This window comes from Colletotrichum scovillei (genome assembly GCF_011075155.1).
Source record: "Colletotrichum scovillei strain TJNH1 chromosome Unknown Contig00010, whole genome shotgun sequence".
Classification (NCBI taxonomy): Eukaryota; Fungi; Ascomycota; class Sordariomycetes; order Glomerellales; family Glomerellaceae; genus Colletotrichum; species Colletotrichum scovillei.
The window spans coordinates 1,445,253-1,462,857 of record NW_023336268.1 but is presented as its reverse complement, the minus strand read 5'-3'; the positions used below and the strand labels follow the sequence as shown (position 1 = coordinate 1,462,857).

General features: G+C 49.6%; 5 protein-coding genes across 5 annotated transcripts; 4 read left to right on the top strand and 1 right to left on the bottom strand.

Moving 5' to 3' along the window:
• Nucleotides 1-142: 142 nt before the first annotated feature.
• On the top strand, nt 143-2,013 carry HER10_EVM0009849 (uncharacterized protein; the record flags this gene model as incomplete). Its single annotated transcript, XM_035479321.1, has 5 exons — nt 143-697; nt 766-1,175; nt 1,236-1,467; nt 1,515-1,696; nt 1,752-2,013. The coding sequence occupies 5 exons, from the start codon at nt 143-145 to the stop codon at nt 2,011-2,013; spliced, it is 1,641 nt and encodes a 546-aa protein (XP_035328383.1).
• A 1,114-nt stretch (nt 2,014-3,127) lies between these two features.
• Nucleotides 3,128-4,886, top strand: HER10_EVM0000605 (tannase and feruloyl esterase; the record flags this gene model as incomplete). The annotated part of the gene is made up of 4 exons (XM_035470379.1): nt 3,128-3,422; nt 3,476-3,885; nt 3,989-4,589; nt 4,660-4,886. 4 exons carry the CDS (start codon nt 3,128-3,130, stop codon nt 4,884-4,886), a joined length of 1,533 nt encoding a protein of 510 aa, XP_035327532.1.
• Nucleotides 4,887-7,127: 2,241 nt separating this feature from the next.
• On the top strand, nt 7,128-7,961 carry HER10_EVM0000799 (fungal cellulose binding domain-containing protein; the record flags this gene model as incomplete). The annotated part of the gene is made up of 1 exon (XM_035470567.1): nt 7,128-7,961. One exon carries the CDS (start codon nt 7,128-7,130, stop codon nt 7,959-7,961), a length of 834 nt encoding a protein of 277 aa, XP_035327547.1.
• Nucleotides 7,962-8,630: 669 nt separating this feature from the next.
• Nucleotides 8,631-14,506, top strand: HER10_EVM0007465 (uncharacterized protein). Its single transcript, XM_035477020.1, has 8 exons — nt 8,631-8,919; nt 8,990-9,860; nt 9,933-11,623; nt 11,687-12,076; nt 12,130-12,750; nt 12,836-13,751; nt 13,841-14,149; nt 14,223-14,506. The coding sequence occupies exons 1-8, from the start codon at nt 8,729-8,731 to the stop codon at nt 14,421-14,423; spliced, it is 5,190 nt and encodes a 1,729-aa protein (XP_035328178.1). The 5' UTR covers nt 8,631-8,728; the 3' UTR covers nt 14,424-14,506.
• Nucleotides 14,507-14,541: 35 nt separating this feature from the next.
• On the bottom strand, nt 14,542-16,863 carry HER10_EVM0004385 (heterokaryon incompatibility protein). The gene is made up of 2 exons (XM_035474033.1): nt 16,329-16,863; nt 14,542-16,269 (listed from the first exon to the last, which is right to left on the bottom strand). The coding sequence occupies exons 1-2, from the start codon at nt 16,771-16,773 to the stop codon at nt 14,570-14,572; spliced, it is 2,145 nt and encodes a 714-aa protein (XP_035327891.1). The 5' UTR covers nt 16,774-16,863; the 3' UTR covers nt 14,542-14,569.
• Between the last annotated feature and the right edge of the window lie 742 nt (nt 16,864-17,605).

The following is a 17,605-nucleotide window of genomic DNA, read 5'->3' as shown; positions in this document are numbered from 1 at the left end:
TTGGGGTCTTCTTGGATGGTATTTAAATCGCCCAAAAATCAATTTTCTTCTGGAAAGCCTTAGAAGCTGGATTATTTGACTCTTCACACACCATTTCGTTCCGAGCGTATCTGACTCAAGGTTGCAAGTTCGAAGCCCTATAATGTCTAGCGAAAAGAAATACGAGAAACAGGTCGTTGAGAGCGAACCTATCTCTCAATCCAAACCTGAACACATGCCCATCGTAACTGGAGAAGCGACGCCTCCAGGAACTTCTGCGGGACAACAACAGCAACATGCCGTCACCAAAGGCGAAGTCGACGATACAACCGTCTTCTACAATCTCAACAAAGACAAAGTTGGAATTCTGGCACCCGAGGCTGAGAAGCGACTTGTTCGAAAGAACTTTTGGTTTCTTCTAGGACAGACATGGTGGATCGCCTTCCTCATCCATCTGGATAAGTCGACTCTGTCACAAGCCAGTACAATGGGCATTTTCAAGGATGTTGAGATGACTAAAAAGCAGTACAACGATCTTTTTGTGGTGTTCTATACTGGCTATCTCATCGCCCTCTGGCCTGGTGCTTGGTTATCCCAGCGCACGGGTCAAAAGCAATTCATCGTTGGCTCCTTGCTACTCTGGGCCTTCTTGCTCGGCATGCACCCGCTTGCAAAGACGGGCAAAGAGCTTATGGCCCTCAGATTCATCCTAGGCATGGTGTGTGAGCTTCTATACATTTTCCCACTTTGTGAACTTGATCTTCTGATTTTTTCTAAAATGGTCAGACCGAGTCCCAGATCGTTCCGAGTACCACAATCCTTCACCAGGCATTCTTCCCTCCCAAGAAGAGCCCATGGGTCCAACTTCTATGGTGGGCTTCTGGAAGCTTAGCCAATGTCTTGCTTACCATGGTTGCCTACAAGCTTATTCTTCTTGATGACAGTCACGCTCTTGTTGGTGGGTTGTCATCATGGAAATGGCTGCATATCATCTGCGTCATTCTTACATTCATCGTTTGCGTGCCTCTCGTATTCTTCTTGCCCAACTCTCCAGTTGAAGCAAAGTGGCTTTCAACTGAAGAGAAGATACATACCATCTCAGCTATTCGCGAAGCCCATTCTGGCATCAAAAACTCTTCCTGGAAGTGGTCGCATGTTCGTGAGGCATTCTCGGATCCCAAGAGTTGGCTGTTCATGTAGGTGTCCTCGCGAAATCGGCATCTCTACAATCTCTAAAAAGTCTAATGTTGCTATAGTTTTCACATGTTCTTCAACGAACTTCCGAACAATACGTCGCAACAACTGCCGCTGATCATCGTCGGGTTTGGATTTACAGCCGCCGAAAGCGCTTTGTTCAACATTGCCAAGCCTCTCATCGGCTCACTCCTTATCCTTGTTTCAGCTGCTATGCTCTACGGAACACGACTAGGCACCGGCTACACGTGTGCGATCTCTTACATACCATGCTTTGTTGGGGGTATTATCGAGGTGAGCTTCCTATGCCGGGAGGTCATACTAGTACTGACCCTTTGCAGCTGGCATCGCCCTGGTCCAACAAGATTGCTCTCGTCGTTGGCACACAGATTTCTACTTTCAAGCCCTCTTATCTTCTCGGTCTGTCTTGGGCTGGGACAGCAACAACCGGCTACACTAAGAAGCTAACAGTGATGTCCACATGTATTGTTGCCGCAGCAGTCGCAAACATGATCTCCCCCGAGTAAGTTCTCTCCGCGGCCGTCATGCTTGGTTCATTGACTGATGCGCTTTCTCAGATTCTGGCAGCCCAAGTACAAGCCGCGCTACCGACTTCCCTGGGCCTTCATGACTGCCTTCTGGTTCATTTCTCCAGCAATGTGCCTGATCATCCGATGGTATTTGGTCCGTGAGAATCGTCGGCGTCAGCTGATCTTGGAGAACGACGAAAGCCGAGAAGAGCATGAAGTTCTGGACACGGGTGACGAAGTCATCCAGGTCCACAACGAAGATCTTGATCTGACTGATCGTCAGAATCTCAAGTTCATCTACCCCTTGTAGACTTGCGGTGGGGATGTGACGCAACAAAGAAGGGGAACTCTGGGGAACTCTGGGGCTACGACCAATGATGCCCTCGGAACTGAAGGTCTTTGAGGCGCACACATACTATGTCGACCTAAAGTTCCACATCGAGGGCAATGGAGTTTCTCTTTGTTCCCGTTCCCTTCCTTTACGTTCAGATCCCCATCGTCTGCCCATCTCAACTTATTCAGGACAGGTGAAAGACAGCACTTTACTCTGTTGCCTTGGGAGAGTCGGGTGGCGGCGGTATCAGACGAAAAGTCGACTCCTGAGGCACTCGAACCAGTAGCTGAATACAGCCAAATGATTCAGGGTGATAGATACTGATGACGGCTTCCATGGAGAGCGGCGTCTATTCTTCACGGGAAAAGCCCTTTAACTGTAGTTCCTGTATTCTGAACTCATCAGTTACAAGTTGGCTTGATGCCTTTCAAAATCAAGAAGTATTCTGCAGCGACCGAGGCTACGTATCTTGCTGTGCCATCTGAGGCAGCGATGTCCCCAATACGAGAGGTCTGGGGGCAAGATGCCTCCACGACCCCTGATATTGCTAGAAACTGCGGGATAAAACCGTTTTCACCCCTTGTACATGTCATGTGCGATTGACGAGATCGCGGATCGTATTTGATCGCTCTCGAGTCTCGACTCTCAGAGTGGGCTTTGAGCTCGGACTTCGGCGCCGCCGGCCGAGTGCTGCAGAGATTCCCCTCATTGTAACCCTCACAATTCTTCCCCGTGGGGTATGCCTCAGCTCTTCTAACTGGTCAGTCATATCTTTTGGTGCAAAACTCCATCACAGCCCCTCTCGTCCTTGTCCATAGTCTCTCACCAAGTTCGGCGCCGAGGCCGAAAAAGGTTCCAGATACTCGGTCGAGGTGATACTTTCTTCGATGAAGAGATGGATCCATGTCCCGATCAGCGGATGAAAATGCCGGCAAATGAGTCTGGCAGCTCCACATGCAATGACGATGGCAAAGTACCGCCGTCGCCCTGGCACGTTGTCATATCCTTAAAAGATGCGCATAGTTTCTCAAAAGGGTCCGTACCGACTGTCCGTAGAGAACAACGGGACAGTAATTGCATAATTGGCATCATGCTCTCCGCAATGACTTTGGCGTTATGGCTTCTGCCTACTACGAGCGTGGCGAAGACGAATTTTAGCACACAATGCGACTCATTACCGAGCTTAATGGCATCTCTCGCTAGCGACATCGGAGCAATTACGACAAGTTCCGTACCAACTCACTCGCTCAACGTATCTGGAACTTTCAACCAGGTCGCATTCTGTCGTGTCAACGGCAGCGTTACATACCCGGAAAACAATAATGTCTTTTTCGAAGTCTGGCTTCCTGAAAGCATCGCGTATAATGACAGGTTCCTAGCTGTCGGTAGGTTGCAAGATCATTCAGTAGATCCGGGATCTTAGTTAACAAGTGGACAGGCAACGGCGGCTTGGCTGGTCGAATTGACTATGCGTCAATGCTAGAAAATGTCAACAAGGGCTTCGCAACTTCGGGAGGGGACAGCGGTCACCTTGCTTCCGATAATAACGACGGCGATGCATACCCAGGTGGCATCTACTTGCCGTTCCTTCACGACCAGAATCAAGTCCTTGCATGGATCCGCAATTCTATCGCGCTCTTCACGCCTGTAGCGAAAGAAATCACAACAGTTTACTATGAAAAGTCTCCGCAACATACCTATTACAAAGGATGTTCGACCGGAGGAGCCCAAGGCTTTGCACTTGCTCAGTATCACCCTCAGCTATTCGACGGCATTGTCGCCGGCTGTCCGGGTAATTGGTACTCACATCTAGCGCTGTCCTTCCTGTGGAACCAGCAGGTAACTCTGGTAAGTTCATGCTGTTCTGAGTCTATGCCTGGTCTTGAGAGGCCATGACGTTACATTTCTCGGCCCAGGATGGATTTCAGGAGTTACTGCTAACGCCTCTCAGGGCGCTTCGTTCTTATCACAAGAATCACTCAACTTGATCGCAAATGCCGTGTTAGACAAGTGCGACACTCTAGACGGTGTTGAGGACCGAGTCCTCGAGAATCCACTGGCATGCACATTTGACTTGGAGAAGCTCGCTTGCACAACGCCCGCAACTAACTCGTCGTCTTGTTTGACTTCTGAACAACTTACAGCTGCCAAGAACATATACGCGGGACCTCGCCATTCCCAGAGCAATACCAGCCTCTACCCTGGATTTGATCTAGGCAGTGAGTCGGAATGGATGATGCAGGAGGGTCGTTTGTCTCTTTCGTTCTCTCTTCCTCTCCTGCAAAATATGGTATTCGACGATTTGAATTACAATGGCAGCACATTCGACTGGGCTAGCGATGTGGATGCGCTGGACCTCAAGGTTGGAAGCTTGATTGACTCCATCAGTCCTAACCTGACTTCCTTCAAGGACAGGGGAGGAAAGCTTCTTGTAACGCAAGGATGGGCCGACCCTTTCAACGCGGCAACTTGGCCCATTGATCATTTGAATGAGATCACTCAGGTGACAGGTGGCGATCGAAATGAGTGGTTATCTTTATTCATGGTCCCAGGTAAGTTGAGATTGGTAGCCGCCATTATGTGGCCTTCCTTGAGTGGGCGACTAACGAGGTTCTTCATCAGGTGGTGGCCATTGCGGAGGTGCCTCGAGTTATACTCACGTTCCCGGGAAACAAAACTCCCTCGAAGCCCTGGTCGAGTGGGTGGAGCAGAAGAAGGATCCTGAAGCCCTTTTGGGAACATCGCCCGCAGATGGAAGCGAAAGAACGAAAAGGCTATGCCGATGGCCTCGTACGGCCCAGCTTGTCGGGTCAGATGTTGACAGTTGGGAGTCATTTGTATGCGAATAAAGCCCTGGTGCTTCAAGTAGTCTCTAGATTGAGTTGCATGCTCTGAATACCTTATGGAGTCCTTATGAGGATGTCGGCGGCTTGGATATAACGATTGGAAATCGCCAAAGTTGGCATCACCATCTCGAGTGATCAGGGGTTCTTTTCTGTTTCCAGATGCTTTGGGAGTATGCTCTACTGTGGTCTCAATGCCAACTATCAAGCTGATTGCAATGAGCGAAAGAATCTAGCGGCTTAAGCAGGCACAAAGGTTTACATCGCATGCCGAAACTAGAAAAGCATGCGGTCGCAACTAAAATGCTACATTGACTAATTCTGACATGATAAGCCCCGGAAAACAACATATGGTGGCCTGGCACTGTTCACCTGTCGCACTCGGCATGGCCTTGAAGGGATAAAAACATTGGTCACGTATTAGAATAGCCATTTCGTCAAATCATAACTGCCACTCATTCTGCTAGATGCGCTAGGTGGTTCTGATTTCAAGCCCCAGGTTTCACCTATAGAGCGGATCATGCCGACTCCTTACTTTGTGGATAGATGCCGAGGATTGGCGAGTCTTTACGAATAGTCCGAACCGTTCGCGACTTTTAACGGCTTTTCCTAAGTCCCCGCCAACATCAAATACCAAGGGTCTCCTGGGCACTTTAGCCGCTTTTAGCAGTCCTGGAGCGGCGTCCATCCTGCGTCTCTCCCGCAGAGCTCTCCTGTTCTCAGCCGTGCCACCCGTTTCCATATTCGAGGCTTTGGCATAGAAGCGGGCCTATCACTGTGCTTAGTTCCAAAAGAAAGGTCCTCGCTTGGTCAGACACGCCTTGTAAGATCATATCGACTTCTGTTGACAACCCATCACTTGTATTTCCCACTCCCCGAAACTCGGGATGTACCGAGGCGCGAGAGGTTCGCATGCGCGATGACTCTTTTCTGCATCAATGAAGGGGCACATTCAATTGATTATTCGAGCTTGGCGTTTCATTATGATCAAGACATTCAATCGCTCTGGATTGAGATACGAGCCCGATTTTCAACTCAAATGTCAACGCCGTGGCCCATCATAAATGTACTCTGTTCACCATTAGTGCCCAGCAACTCCAATCGTACGACCAAATAATATGATCCAATTTGCAGAATGTATGATACATGAGCTAGAATTCGGTTCCAGGCAGGAGATTTTCCTGGTTTGTCTGAAGTCTCTAGAACTTTATTCTGCGTACAATACATATTATCTAGTATCAACTTTGATAGATGCCGGTTGCTGTCAAGTCGCTCTAGATGACGGAAGAAAATAAGACAATGCCCTGAACTAGCCACCATTCTCTCGCCGTTTGTGAATCGAGGTACATTATATGGCCCTCTTTCAATTGCAATGATCGGAAGCACAGGACACGAATGGCCACCTAGGTATTTCAGGAGGCGTCACCAAGAATGTGGTCCAGGCCTATTTCCTGGATGGGAAGTGGACTCCATAATGTACCTTTCAGCTCATCAGTAGCCGTAGCGCTGTCTCTGAACCTTTGGGGATTGTATTACTGGGGGCTTGGCCATTGTCTTATCGCCAGGGTCACATCAAAGCTGCGATGAAACTTCTTCTCAAGTTTACAGTCCTGTGCGTCCTGGACGCAGCGATAATGGCTTCCATATCATGCTACAAAATAAATCTTATGGGCACTTGTTGACTTCCACTATTCTCGTGTGTCCGCTAACGAAGTGACTGAATCACAAGTCCCTTCGCCTGTGCTATAGATGTAATTTCAACCAACCCATGTTGAAGGCCACATCGGCGCTCAGGGGTTTCCCTCGCTTTCTCCACAAAATTGATCCCGAGCAGGTCGTTTATGCTTACAGTAGCGTGTTCGGAGGATTTTGCCAGAGTTTTTGTCCAAAGCAGGGATTTCATCCGAGCTCTAGCGTTTGCCGCTTTCTGTTGGCAATCTAGACCGAACTCTTGGCTCGGAATGGGCGCCTACATCCCGTTGGTAAGCTCCACAAGCATGTCTAGGTTCAACTTCGTAACCCAAAGTTTGATTTACGATTTACTTGTGCGTGTGTGTGCGCTATGATTAACACTTCTACTCAACTTTATATAAGGCAAGTGTTGATCGCATCTACAGGCTTCTCAACTCAGCTCAGCACACCACCGTGATCTATCCTATCATTCTTCTTTCCACTCGCTCTTTATTATACACTCTTTACCTGACTTGAAGTCATTCCATTCTTTTCCGCGTATCTCCAATCGCAAACATGAAGGCCACTGTTGTTCTCTCCGCCGTCCTTGGCTTGGTCTCCTCGGCCTCTGCTCACTACACGTTTGACAAGCTCCTCGTCAACGGTGCTCAACAGGGCGGTGACAACACCTACATCCGCAAGCATCAAAACAGCTACATGCCCACCAAGTTCAAGAATATCCCTTCGGGCTCTATCTCGCCGACTGATGCCGATTTCTCTTGCAACAAGGGGGCCACTGCGGCCGCAAAGGTCTTCACCGTCAAGGCTGGCGACAAGGTTGGCCTCAAGCAGGCCTTCGGTGGCACCGGCATGCTTCACCCCGGCCCCACCCAGGTCTACATGAGCCCGGTCAGCAATGCCGCCTCCGATAAGGGCACCGGGACCTGGTACAAGGTCTCCCAGTCCCTGCTCTGCAAGGCCGGCAACGCCGAATCTCTCCGTACTGGGGCGTGGTGCAGCTACGGCGAGGACAACGTCCACTTCACCGTCCCTTCGACAATCCCCAATGGCCAATACCTCGTCCGTGGCGAGCACATTGGTCTTCACGGCGCTCACAACGGCGAGGCTGAGTTCTACTATGCCTGCGCCCAGCTCGAGGTTACTGGAAACACTGCTACAACCATGCCTGGCACTGGTGTCAAGATTCCCGGCGTCTACAAGCAAGCTGATGCGGCCGTCAACTTCAGTCTTTGGGGCAGCTCAACCTCCTACAACACCATCCCTGGCCCCGATGTCATCCCTGGCGGCACCACCCGCGGCAGCGCCAACGGATCTTCTGGCGATAAGTCCGTGACCGTCGCGGGAGCCAGCTCCGCTTCGTCCGATGTTGGCGCTAAGGCCGACTGCTAAGCGACAGAGTTGACTAGGTAGTCAAACTTTGGGCAACACAGCCACCAAAAACGTCTTTGGCTTTTGAGGCATCGTGATAGCCAAATGGCTCTCCGGTCCATCACATGGGGGCTAGAGGCCACCCTTCTTGAGGACTCCTCCGGAGTGTACGTATTTTATTTCATGTATTCATATATCCAGTACATACTTGGCAGTCGGTGACTGCGGGTACATAAAAAGAATCGAACTATATTCGTCAATCCAAAGCTCCATTTCTTCTTGAGGATGCGATCAATGCTCTGATCATCTCCGTGGTATTTGACCCCAAAGCGTAATGTCCGGCCCAATTGAGGTCCTCGTGGACAGGAGTTTTCCGCGCAGAACCGAATTCTCAGGTTATGTTGTGGGACGCATGAGTGGTCTGACTCTTCATTTATGAAGTGGAAGCCTGGTGAATCACTTGATTTGTTTCTATGAGTGTATTGCCGCATTGGTGAAAAAAAAAGTCAGCCGCAGTCTGGGCGTATGCGAGTTACTAGGTTTATTTCAATATTGTTTTCTGGTGTTGCTTGTGGTTGGTCCAAAGTGACTTGGTGGCGTCAAGTCCGCGGCAAGAGACCTTGGCGGGGAAATGACTTGATTCAAACATCTCTCGACTCGCATTTCACTTTGAGTCACTACCTAGAGAGCATTTCCATGGGGTCTATAACCGACAATTTCTCGGATTGCCAATGACGACGATTGAACCTCTGCGACTTGCTTCGTGACGACGACCACTGACGTCCGACATGGCAGCTGCGTCAGGGCGTACTGCCCACCAACCTACCGCAAGGGAACTCGTGGAAGGGATTGCCGAGGAGCATGGCATTGTTTCTGAAAGCGACCTGAGGGAAATTGGAGCCATGAATCAACGCATTCGATCAGTCGTAGAAAAGGCTCTATTACAGAAAGATCAACTGATCGGTTCCTCGATTTTGACGTATGCTACTACCGCTCATCAATCAGGTCTGCTCAGTTGCAACTTCGACAGCTGCTAACCGTGACTGAAGCTTGGCGAAAAATCTCAACACTAGTCATGCCCGCTTTGTCTTCGAACTTCTTCAAAACGCCGATGATAATAAGTTCGTTACAGCATACAATCGGGGTATTGCGCCTTGTGTAAAGTTCAGCGTGTACCGAGACCGAATCAAAATTGAGTGCAACGAGGATGGATTTACCCATAACGACCTCAAAGCCATCTGTGCGATTGGCCAGAGCTCAAAGAATCGCAGTCATGGTTACATCGGGGAAAAAGGTATCGGCTTCAAATCCGTCTTCATGGCTGCCTACAAAGTCAACATTCTCTCGAACGACTTTTCCTTCAGCTTCACCCATCGGAAGGGCGACAGCGGGCTGGGGATGGTTACCCCTATCTGGGAACCAGACTTTATTCCGCAGAGTGAACAAGCCCCAAGTTCCATCATACTGCATCTTCATCAGTACGATGACGCTTCTCTCTCAGAAGCGGCGCGGCAGAGGGAAGAAGTTAACAGAGAGTTCGAAAACCTTCCAATCACAGTTTTGCTTTTTTTAAGGAATCTTCGACGCATCGAAATCCAGTTTCACGACGACAATGATAAGGAAACAAAACGAGTGGAGTATTCCTTTTCAACTTCAAGTCCGAGCACTCTCATAGAGAGAGTATGGCTATCCGACCATGAGTCTTCTTCCGGCGAGACTGTCCAGAGAAAGCATCATGTCACACGTCAAATGATTCGAGATGCTCCTCCAAACGAGAATAGGGAATTTTCTGAAGGCAATGGCCGTACGGATGCTGAGACCGAAGTTATCTTGGCTTTCCCCCTTACCGATGATTACACCCCCATCATTGATAACCAGCCAGTTTTCGCGTTCCTTCCAATGATGCCCTTGGGCTTCAAGGTGAGTAGGCGTTTGTAGCAAAGCATTTGGCATCCACAACATCGTTTCGAGCATGTGTTGATCCACAAGCAGTTCATTATCCAAGCTGATTTCGTCACCAACTCGTCTCGTGAAGGAATTGTGATTTCATCTGCACGTAACTTGGCAATCAGAGATGGTATCGCGACTTGTTTCCTCAAAGCCGTGGAGGAGATGTGCCAACATCCCATATTGCAATTTCAGTGGATGAGGTGGCTTCCACAGAGACATTCGTACCCTTGGGATAGCTTCTGGAGTGGCTTGCTCGAAGACATTGTAAGCCGTATCAAGTCAAGCAAGATTCTTCGCACAAGGCGGAGCGGTCACCTGGGCGACATCCACTCGCTGCGTCGCCTACAGTCCAATTGGCTCGACGAAGCTGGGTTTCCGTTATTCGACGACCTCGATGCTGAGGTTTATGTTGCCGAAGAATACCAGATCAAGGATCTAAGTTTACTTGAGCCGTACGGTCTGAAATGGCTGTCGGCAGACGACAGACTAGCTCGGATGGAACGGGACCTTGGCCAACCGATTGACAAATCAAGGATGAAGAATCCGTCCACCAGTACACAATGGCATTCACTAGCTGCCAGTACGATTCAGAGACTCGTCGCTACCGCGTCCCCACAGAGCCTAGCGAGAATTCGCACTTTGGATATCATACCTCTCAGGGATGGCAGTTGGACCTCGATTAATCGCAACAGACGACCCATTTACTTCCCCTTCTGTCGGAATGGTCTTGAAATTCCCGCAGATCTTCCCTTGTCTCTTGTTTGCCCAGAGGCATCTACTGTCGATGATCGTTACAAGCTTTTTGAACTGCTCGGTGTTCAAACAGCAGCGGTTGAAGAGGTCCAACAATTGATCTTTGAGGCTCCAGTTCCGACGCTGAAGACCGAGGCTACTCTGCTAGCATCCGTCAACAACATGAAGTTTCTATATTCATCTTACCACGATACTTCTTATGGCGTAGAAAGCTCAACTGCAATCGCCAAGCTCTTTGTCTTTGATCAGACAATGGATATTCAGCTAACTCATCGCCAAGATGTTTACCTCGCCACAAGCAGTCCCTATGAGCCTTGCCGTCTTTTACAGCCTACACCAAGTCAGCCAGACGGGTGCTTTGTGTCATTTTTGCACGATCAGTATTCCGAACGCCCTCCAGAGACACCAGCGGGATCGGAGCAGACATGGTCTGATTGGCTTGAGCGTGTCCTGCGAATACGCCGTCGGCTGAGACTAACCTCTTCTACATCTCCGGAAAGTCTTTCTCCCGAGCTCGACTACGTCCGCGTTTTTCGTCCCGAAAGCTTTATCGAAGCACTTCAACATCATTGGATACTACTGAATCACGATGACTCGAGTACCGTGAAGTTCCTTCGCAACCTTCGAGACCTCGACATCACATGCAAAGACGGCAGGGACTACCCCCTCGCAGAGACAACTTTGCCACTATTAGAGCTCCAGGCTATCGTTTCCTCATACCTTGGAGATTCAACAATCAGTTTCCTCCAAATCAATGAAGCCGCTCATTCTGCTTCATATCATTCAAAATGGGGCTTCTTAGTCAACGAGCTTGGTGTCCGAGCTCAAGATGATGTGAACTTGTATCTGTCAATTCTTGAAAAGGTCATTGAAGGTCAGCCACAACAAGGGAGCTACAGGAAGATTCTGGGTCTCTACGAAATGATACAACTTCGGTATGAGGAGTCTGCATCCAAAGAGCAAGTTGCCACAATTGTGAGGTAAGGAGCTATACCCCAGTTTCCAAAGAAATTGACAAGCGACAAGTAATTGATAAGACGTAGAAACTTCTGCCGCCAGAGACATTGCATCCTAGTTCCCATGTACAACAATCAAGAAGAACAAAGAAGGGCCGCTCTTGGAATCTCTGCAGCTGAGAACAGTACACTGATCTGGAGAAGGCCGGATACCTGTGTTTGGGCAGCCCCAGGTGTCCCGTATGCTTACACTGCTCTTGAGGGGCAATTCACGAATGATTGCTCCGAAGATCGAGCGGATTCTCTGGAAAGGTTTATGAAGGCGACCCTGGGAATAGGAGATTGGGACGAAAATTGCTGCATACAGGAGCTAAAGCACATGAAGGGTGAGAATTGCGATGATTTCGACTGGGTTGTGGAAATCTACGAGTTTCTTCACACCTGCGACATGTCAGAAAGTCAATTGAAGGACTTCAGGTATGTTTCATATCTCATCTTCAACGAAAAGTGTCTGATTTTGTCACTTCCAGGACCCTCTTCAGGACAACGCCTCTCATATTCGTTCCAAATGGCGAGACGTTCAGATGGTGTACAACGGCTGAGTGCTTATGGTCAAGCGGGGCTAAGATTCAGGGACGAACGACTCTCAGCTCCATCTACGAAGACTTGGAAGACTTCTTCGTCGAGACACTCGGGGTGCAAAGACTCACTCTTGCAATGGCGTGCGATGAGCTTCTGAAGAAGGGCACTGAGCAAACAGCCGCCACCATTGCCGAAGTTAAAGAGACAATATGGGCGGTGAACACCCTTCTTCAGACTGCAACGGTGTACCCTGACCCAGAGCATTTACTGGAAAGTGCCATATTTCCTGTTGAGTATCCAAGTGGGCAGGTCTGTCTCGAGACGTCTCGCACACATTTCGTTATTAGGGACCGCAAACCCTTAGCCGAGATATTTGCTTCTAAAGTCAAGTTTTTGGACTTTTCTCTTGATGAAGTTCATAGGCTCAACAACTTCTTTTCTTGGTTGGGTTTAGAGTCCCGATATCTCTCCTCTTCCGTAAAGGAAATCTCTACTGTTGCCAGCGATTCTCAAATCAGAGTGCAACGTCCTGATAGGGATATTAGAAGGAGAGCAGGTGGAATCTCCAGGTACTTAATAACAGACTTCCCTGCCTGAACTCTCATTCAGGTGGTTCTCAAGATGGGAGTTTCACTGACCTGATAATGACACTAGGGTTGCGTCTCACTTCAACAGTCCTCGTTCGGACGACGTCCATGGTCTATACCACAGACTCCGTGCCACCGAAGTATTCGAAACGCATGGAATCTCATCTGAGATTCACCTTGTTCAGGATGGTAAAGCACACATCCATGTCAAGTCATCAAGCGAGCTTCACATCCGAGAGGCGGCTGGCCACTTACAGATATACGTCCCTCTGAGCAAAGAAAGGCAGGATTTCTGCTATCACTCGAGTCTCCCAAGGCGTCTTCTGGAGTGGGTTATGACAGAACCGGAGACACAAATTTGTGGTGCAATACCACACCGAGCCATAAGTGCAATGAGCTCAGCCCTCAACGCACCGATCCAAAGCGTATCACAGATTCTAGAGGCAGAAGGGATTATTGACTTGGACGGTATAAATGAAGACGATCAAGGCCATGATTTCAAAGGGACTTTTGATGCCTCGCCTCCACCTGTGGCAGACTTTCAACTCCAAGGTTTCGCGGTTGAGATGCCCATAAGACCCTTCTCTTTGACGGGATCCCGTCCCGTTTCCGGACCTGCTGTTACTCATCCTACGTTTACGCAGCAGACAAGTACTCCCGCTTCACCTGATAGTAACAGAAGTTATCGCTTGCAGCCGACCTCACCTGTCGGAGCGGCCGCCGCAACCCAACCATCGGACATCTTTCATTTTGGGCAAATATCCACGGCACCCACTGCTACGACCTCGCCCAGATCCGATTCGTTTGGCGTAGAGTATCTGAGAATACTTAACAACGTTATCTTTGCTGCGCGGCGTAGATCTTTTCCTGACTTTGGTTCCACAAGAACGGGACAGTCAGTAGAATGGGCCTCGACCCCTGCTTCCAGTCCGTGGATACCTCCAGGAAGTGACAAGAAGATCGGCGCCGCGGGCGAGCTCTTCGTGAGTACAGATAATTCAAGACGTGTTTACTTTCTTTGATACGGCTCTCAATGACTACTCAAGACTCTTTGCTAATTGGCGGCATTTAGGTTTATGAACTGCTCTCGCATCTCAATCCCTCACTTCCGGGGTTCGGCATGGACAATTGGCAAAGTACGATGCGAAAACATGTAGCTGTCCATCCCGAATATTCCTACGTGACTCCTTGGGAAGGTCAAGAGACTGCCGACATCGTCTACGACGACAGGTCTGGAGTTCTAACCAAGATTCTTATCGAAAAGGGGTATTTGGAGCGAACCAAGTGGATCGGCAAGAAACCGCAATACTTGATCGAAGTCAAGACTACGCCCGGCGATGCTTCAAGGCCGTTCTTTGTGAGCAAGTATCAGTACAACAGGGTATGGCTTCGAAACCTTTCCCAATGGATGCATTGTTCAATTTGGCTGACCAACGTTCCATGGAAATGCATAGATGAGGTCTTACACAGATGCGTCAACGTCCCCGGGTGGAACTTGCACAGTTTACATGCTACTCCGAGTCTTCAACCTTACTGCCTCGGACATTGACTTTAATGTCTACATGGACCCGTATGCTTTACAGCAGGACGGCACACTGGTCTTCACGGAACATACTTGGCAGGTGGTCCCAGTGCAAGGCAATAGAGCTGCTTGACGACTTTGAGTCTTCTACTGTTGGAAGTTGTCTGAGGCCACGGACTGTATCTTCCAAGGCCCAGGTGAGAGTTTGACTGATGCCATACTATGGTCACGCTTGTCTTTTGTCAACCAGATGAGTTTCTAGATTTATACCTTTCCAATTCAGATAATTCGGATGGTTCTACCTCCATGAAGGCCGTCATTGATCGAGACATTTTCATCGATGTAGTTTGTTCCGTTCTGCAGCACCTCAATCTCTTCTGCATCGTCGGTTTCGACCAGCCCAATCCTCTTGAAGACTTTCCTCTCCTCATCTACGGCCATCAACAGAAGACACCTTACAAAGCCATTGAGTTCGTCCTGCTTCTGTGCGACAACATAGTATAGCAATCCCTTGGCGTTCTCGTCGTCGAAGCTTCTCTGGCCAACATCCATATGTATCAGGGGACCAATGTCGCGCTGTGAATCTTTCCTCGAAGCCATGACAATTGCACCGTTGACTTTCAAAGAAAGGAATTGTCGTTGGCCGATGGACTTCACAAACATTTCGAAAGGCAGTACACAACATCTAAGGTCGACATGCCCTCCTTTCACCAGACCTGTTTTGTTTGACGACACGTACTCAATTTGGACGTCTTCCACGTCTATGAGTAGTTTCGATTGATCAACTAGGGGCCCCGTTATGATCTTGCCATCGACTGAGGCCCAAGAGAATGATGGAGCCCTGTACGCATCGGGTCGCTTAGACGGGGAGCCATCAACCTGCGACTCCTTATCAACGTGCCAGAGAAAATTGCTAGCTAGATGCTTGCGCCACATCCCAACGACATAAGTGTCGTCAATGAGAGTTTCGAAATGCTGAGCTATACCTGAAAGGGCCAACAACTTGTCAGATGCCATAGTCAAGCGCGTTCTCCCATACGCTCTCACGATTAAATCCCAAATCCGGTGGTAGAATGTGGGGTCGTCAGGCTCTCTCTCTTGCGACATGACATCGGGGCCGTAAGCTCCTTTACTGAGTCTCTTGAACTTTGTCGGAACGCTGTTTGCCAAAATTTCTGGCATCCTCTCTGGATAACACTCGGCCGCCGCCTGCTCTCTACATTCCCAGAAGAGTTGATCGCGGCCAAAGTGAAGAACACGTGGTGAAAGCAGGCGCTCCTGTAGAACCCAACCGCGCTTATTAAGATGACACTGCCCAACGGCATGGCCCCAAAATGACATGTCGATAATGCTGCAGTCGACGAATTCCGTTTCCATTCCAAACCCCTCCGCATTGAGGCACAAGTCGGTAGTAAGGCTCACTCTCGGATCCCGCTCGAAGAAAAGGCCTTTGGAACTATCGCGTGCTCCCGCTGCAGAGATGTTGCAAAATGAGTTCGAATACACTTTGTGCATCAGTCCCGCTTCAACCAGCCAGTCAGAGAGATCGTCTCGATCCTGGAATATGCATAGCGAGTCGATCCAGAGGTATCGCATGCCTAGTTGTCGAGTGACTTGCACGGCTTCACGGAATGTCTTTGGAAGCTTGGAGAGCTCGATGCCTCTTTTGAAATCGTCGCACGTGGCTTTCTTCAGTTGCAGAAACTGGGCTGAACCCCAGCAATGACTCAGGGTCGCGTAACGATCATTGTGCGAAGGCGGGTGTTCTGCCGTGATTACCAGACGGGCAACATCTGTGCCCTCGCAACCAGCCTCGAGGTCAAGCAATCGAGTTGGATACCACGGATTCGCTTTCAGCTCAACGTTGCAAGCCGTGTGAGTAGACAAGCAGGTTTGCATCCATAAGTTTGCTTTAGCCCACGCTTCCTCGGAGTCCGTGTTGTTACTGGAGAATGGTATCATCTTTCCGGCATCCTTGTCTGGAGGCCGATCACATTAGAAAAAGCTAACAGCTCATCAACCCGGCAGTGCCACTTACAATCACCTCTCTGTACCACGTATGTACCGGAGATATTCTTTTGATCAAAATGAATTTCATCCGTGAATCCCGACTCGAATGAAATAGACACCATCAAGTCAGACCCAATGGCTTTTAGACTCGGTTCTTCGAGAAGGACAACTGCGCCCATAGTCACTAGACCATCAAACTCGTCCAACCGTTGCCCAGGCGTCCTGGACTTTGCACCGTCTACCCTAGGGCGTGAGGCCCAAACGGCGTCGAACTCTCTCAGTCTAGTCTGGCCCTCCTCGCTGATCTGGAGCCAGAACGGACGACATATCTCGCAAGCGTCGAGGGCTGAAGCTTCCAGGCTCGCCACCGATTCGTGATGAGCAAGTAAAATGGTGGGCTCGGAACCCTCGTCGGTATCGCGAACCCAGCCCTTCCGGTGTTGGAACGCCCCAACGCAAATTTCGCATATCATTCTGATAAACTATGCCGATGGCAAGAAAGCTCTACGACAGACCCGGAATGAAGACAGTTGAACACTTGCCGTTGTCCTTGAGGATGATGCTGTCAGTATGTTGTGAATGACGAGCCATCTCGTCTACAGTCAGGCCCATACTTGTTCGCGCGCGGGGTCAACCCATACGGCTGAACTTCAGCTCGGTTTACTGCACTGCAGGATTGAAGCTGGTCATTGTGATAGGCGATGGTTCATGCATAAAGCTGAGGTTGATAGGCAGCATAGAGATAAAGCCTGCCGGAGGCTGGGCGCCAAGGCAGCCACAGCGCCAATGACCCTAGCCCATTGGATTGACTTCTTCGCACGTGGCAGTGGCCAATTATGTTGCTTTGCAGAGAGAAACGGCAACGCGGGTGCGATTGGCTTTATATCGTTCTCACAGTCAACTTGACTAGAGTCAGAGCAACATCTTCCCACTCGAATTGACTTCAGAAGAGGTGGCCCCCGGCCCTCTCGACTGTTTTCCGACTTTTCATATCTCTGACACAGAGGAGCTTGAAGCTGCAGCGCGAGCGCGGTTGCCGGCGATTGTTTGTCGACGAGAAATGGGTTCCGATGGTATCTCGGCTCGGTGTGTTGCTGCTCTTCAACAGTGTTAGGTCTCTAACCGCCACGCCAAATCTTGAACTGCAAATGCTTGACTTACATCTAAATACTAATGCAGTGTTGGACCCTTTTAAGCCATGATTGGCGCGGAAGGAGTTTAGCAACCAGTGTTCGCCGCGACAATGACTTGGGAACCGGACTTGTTTTTCTTGACTCCTCTAAGCAAAGAAGTATGCTTTCGAAG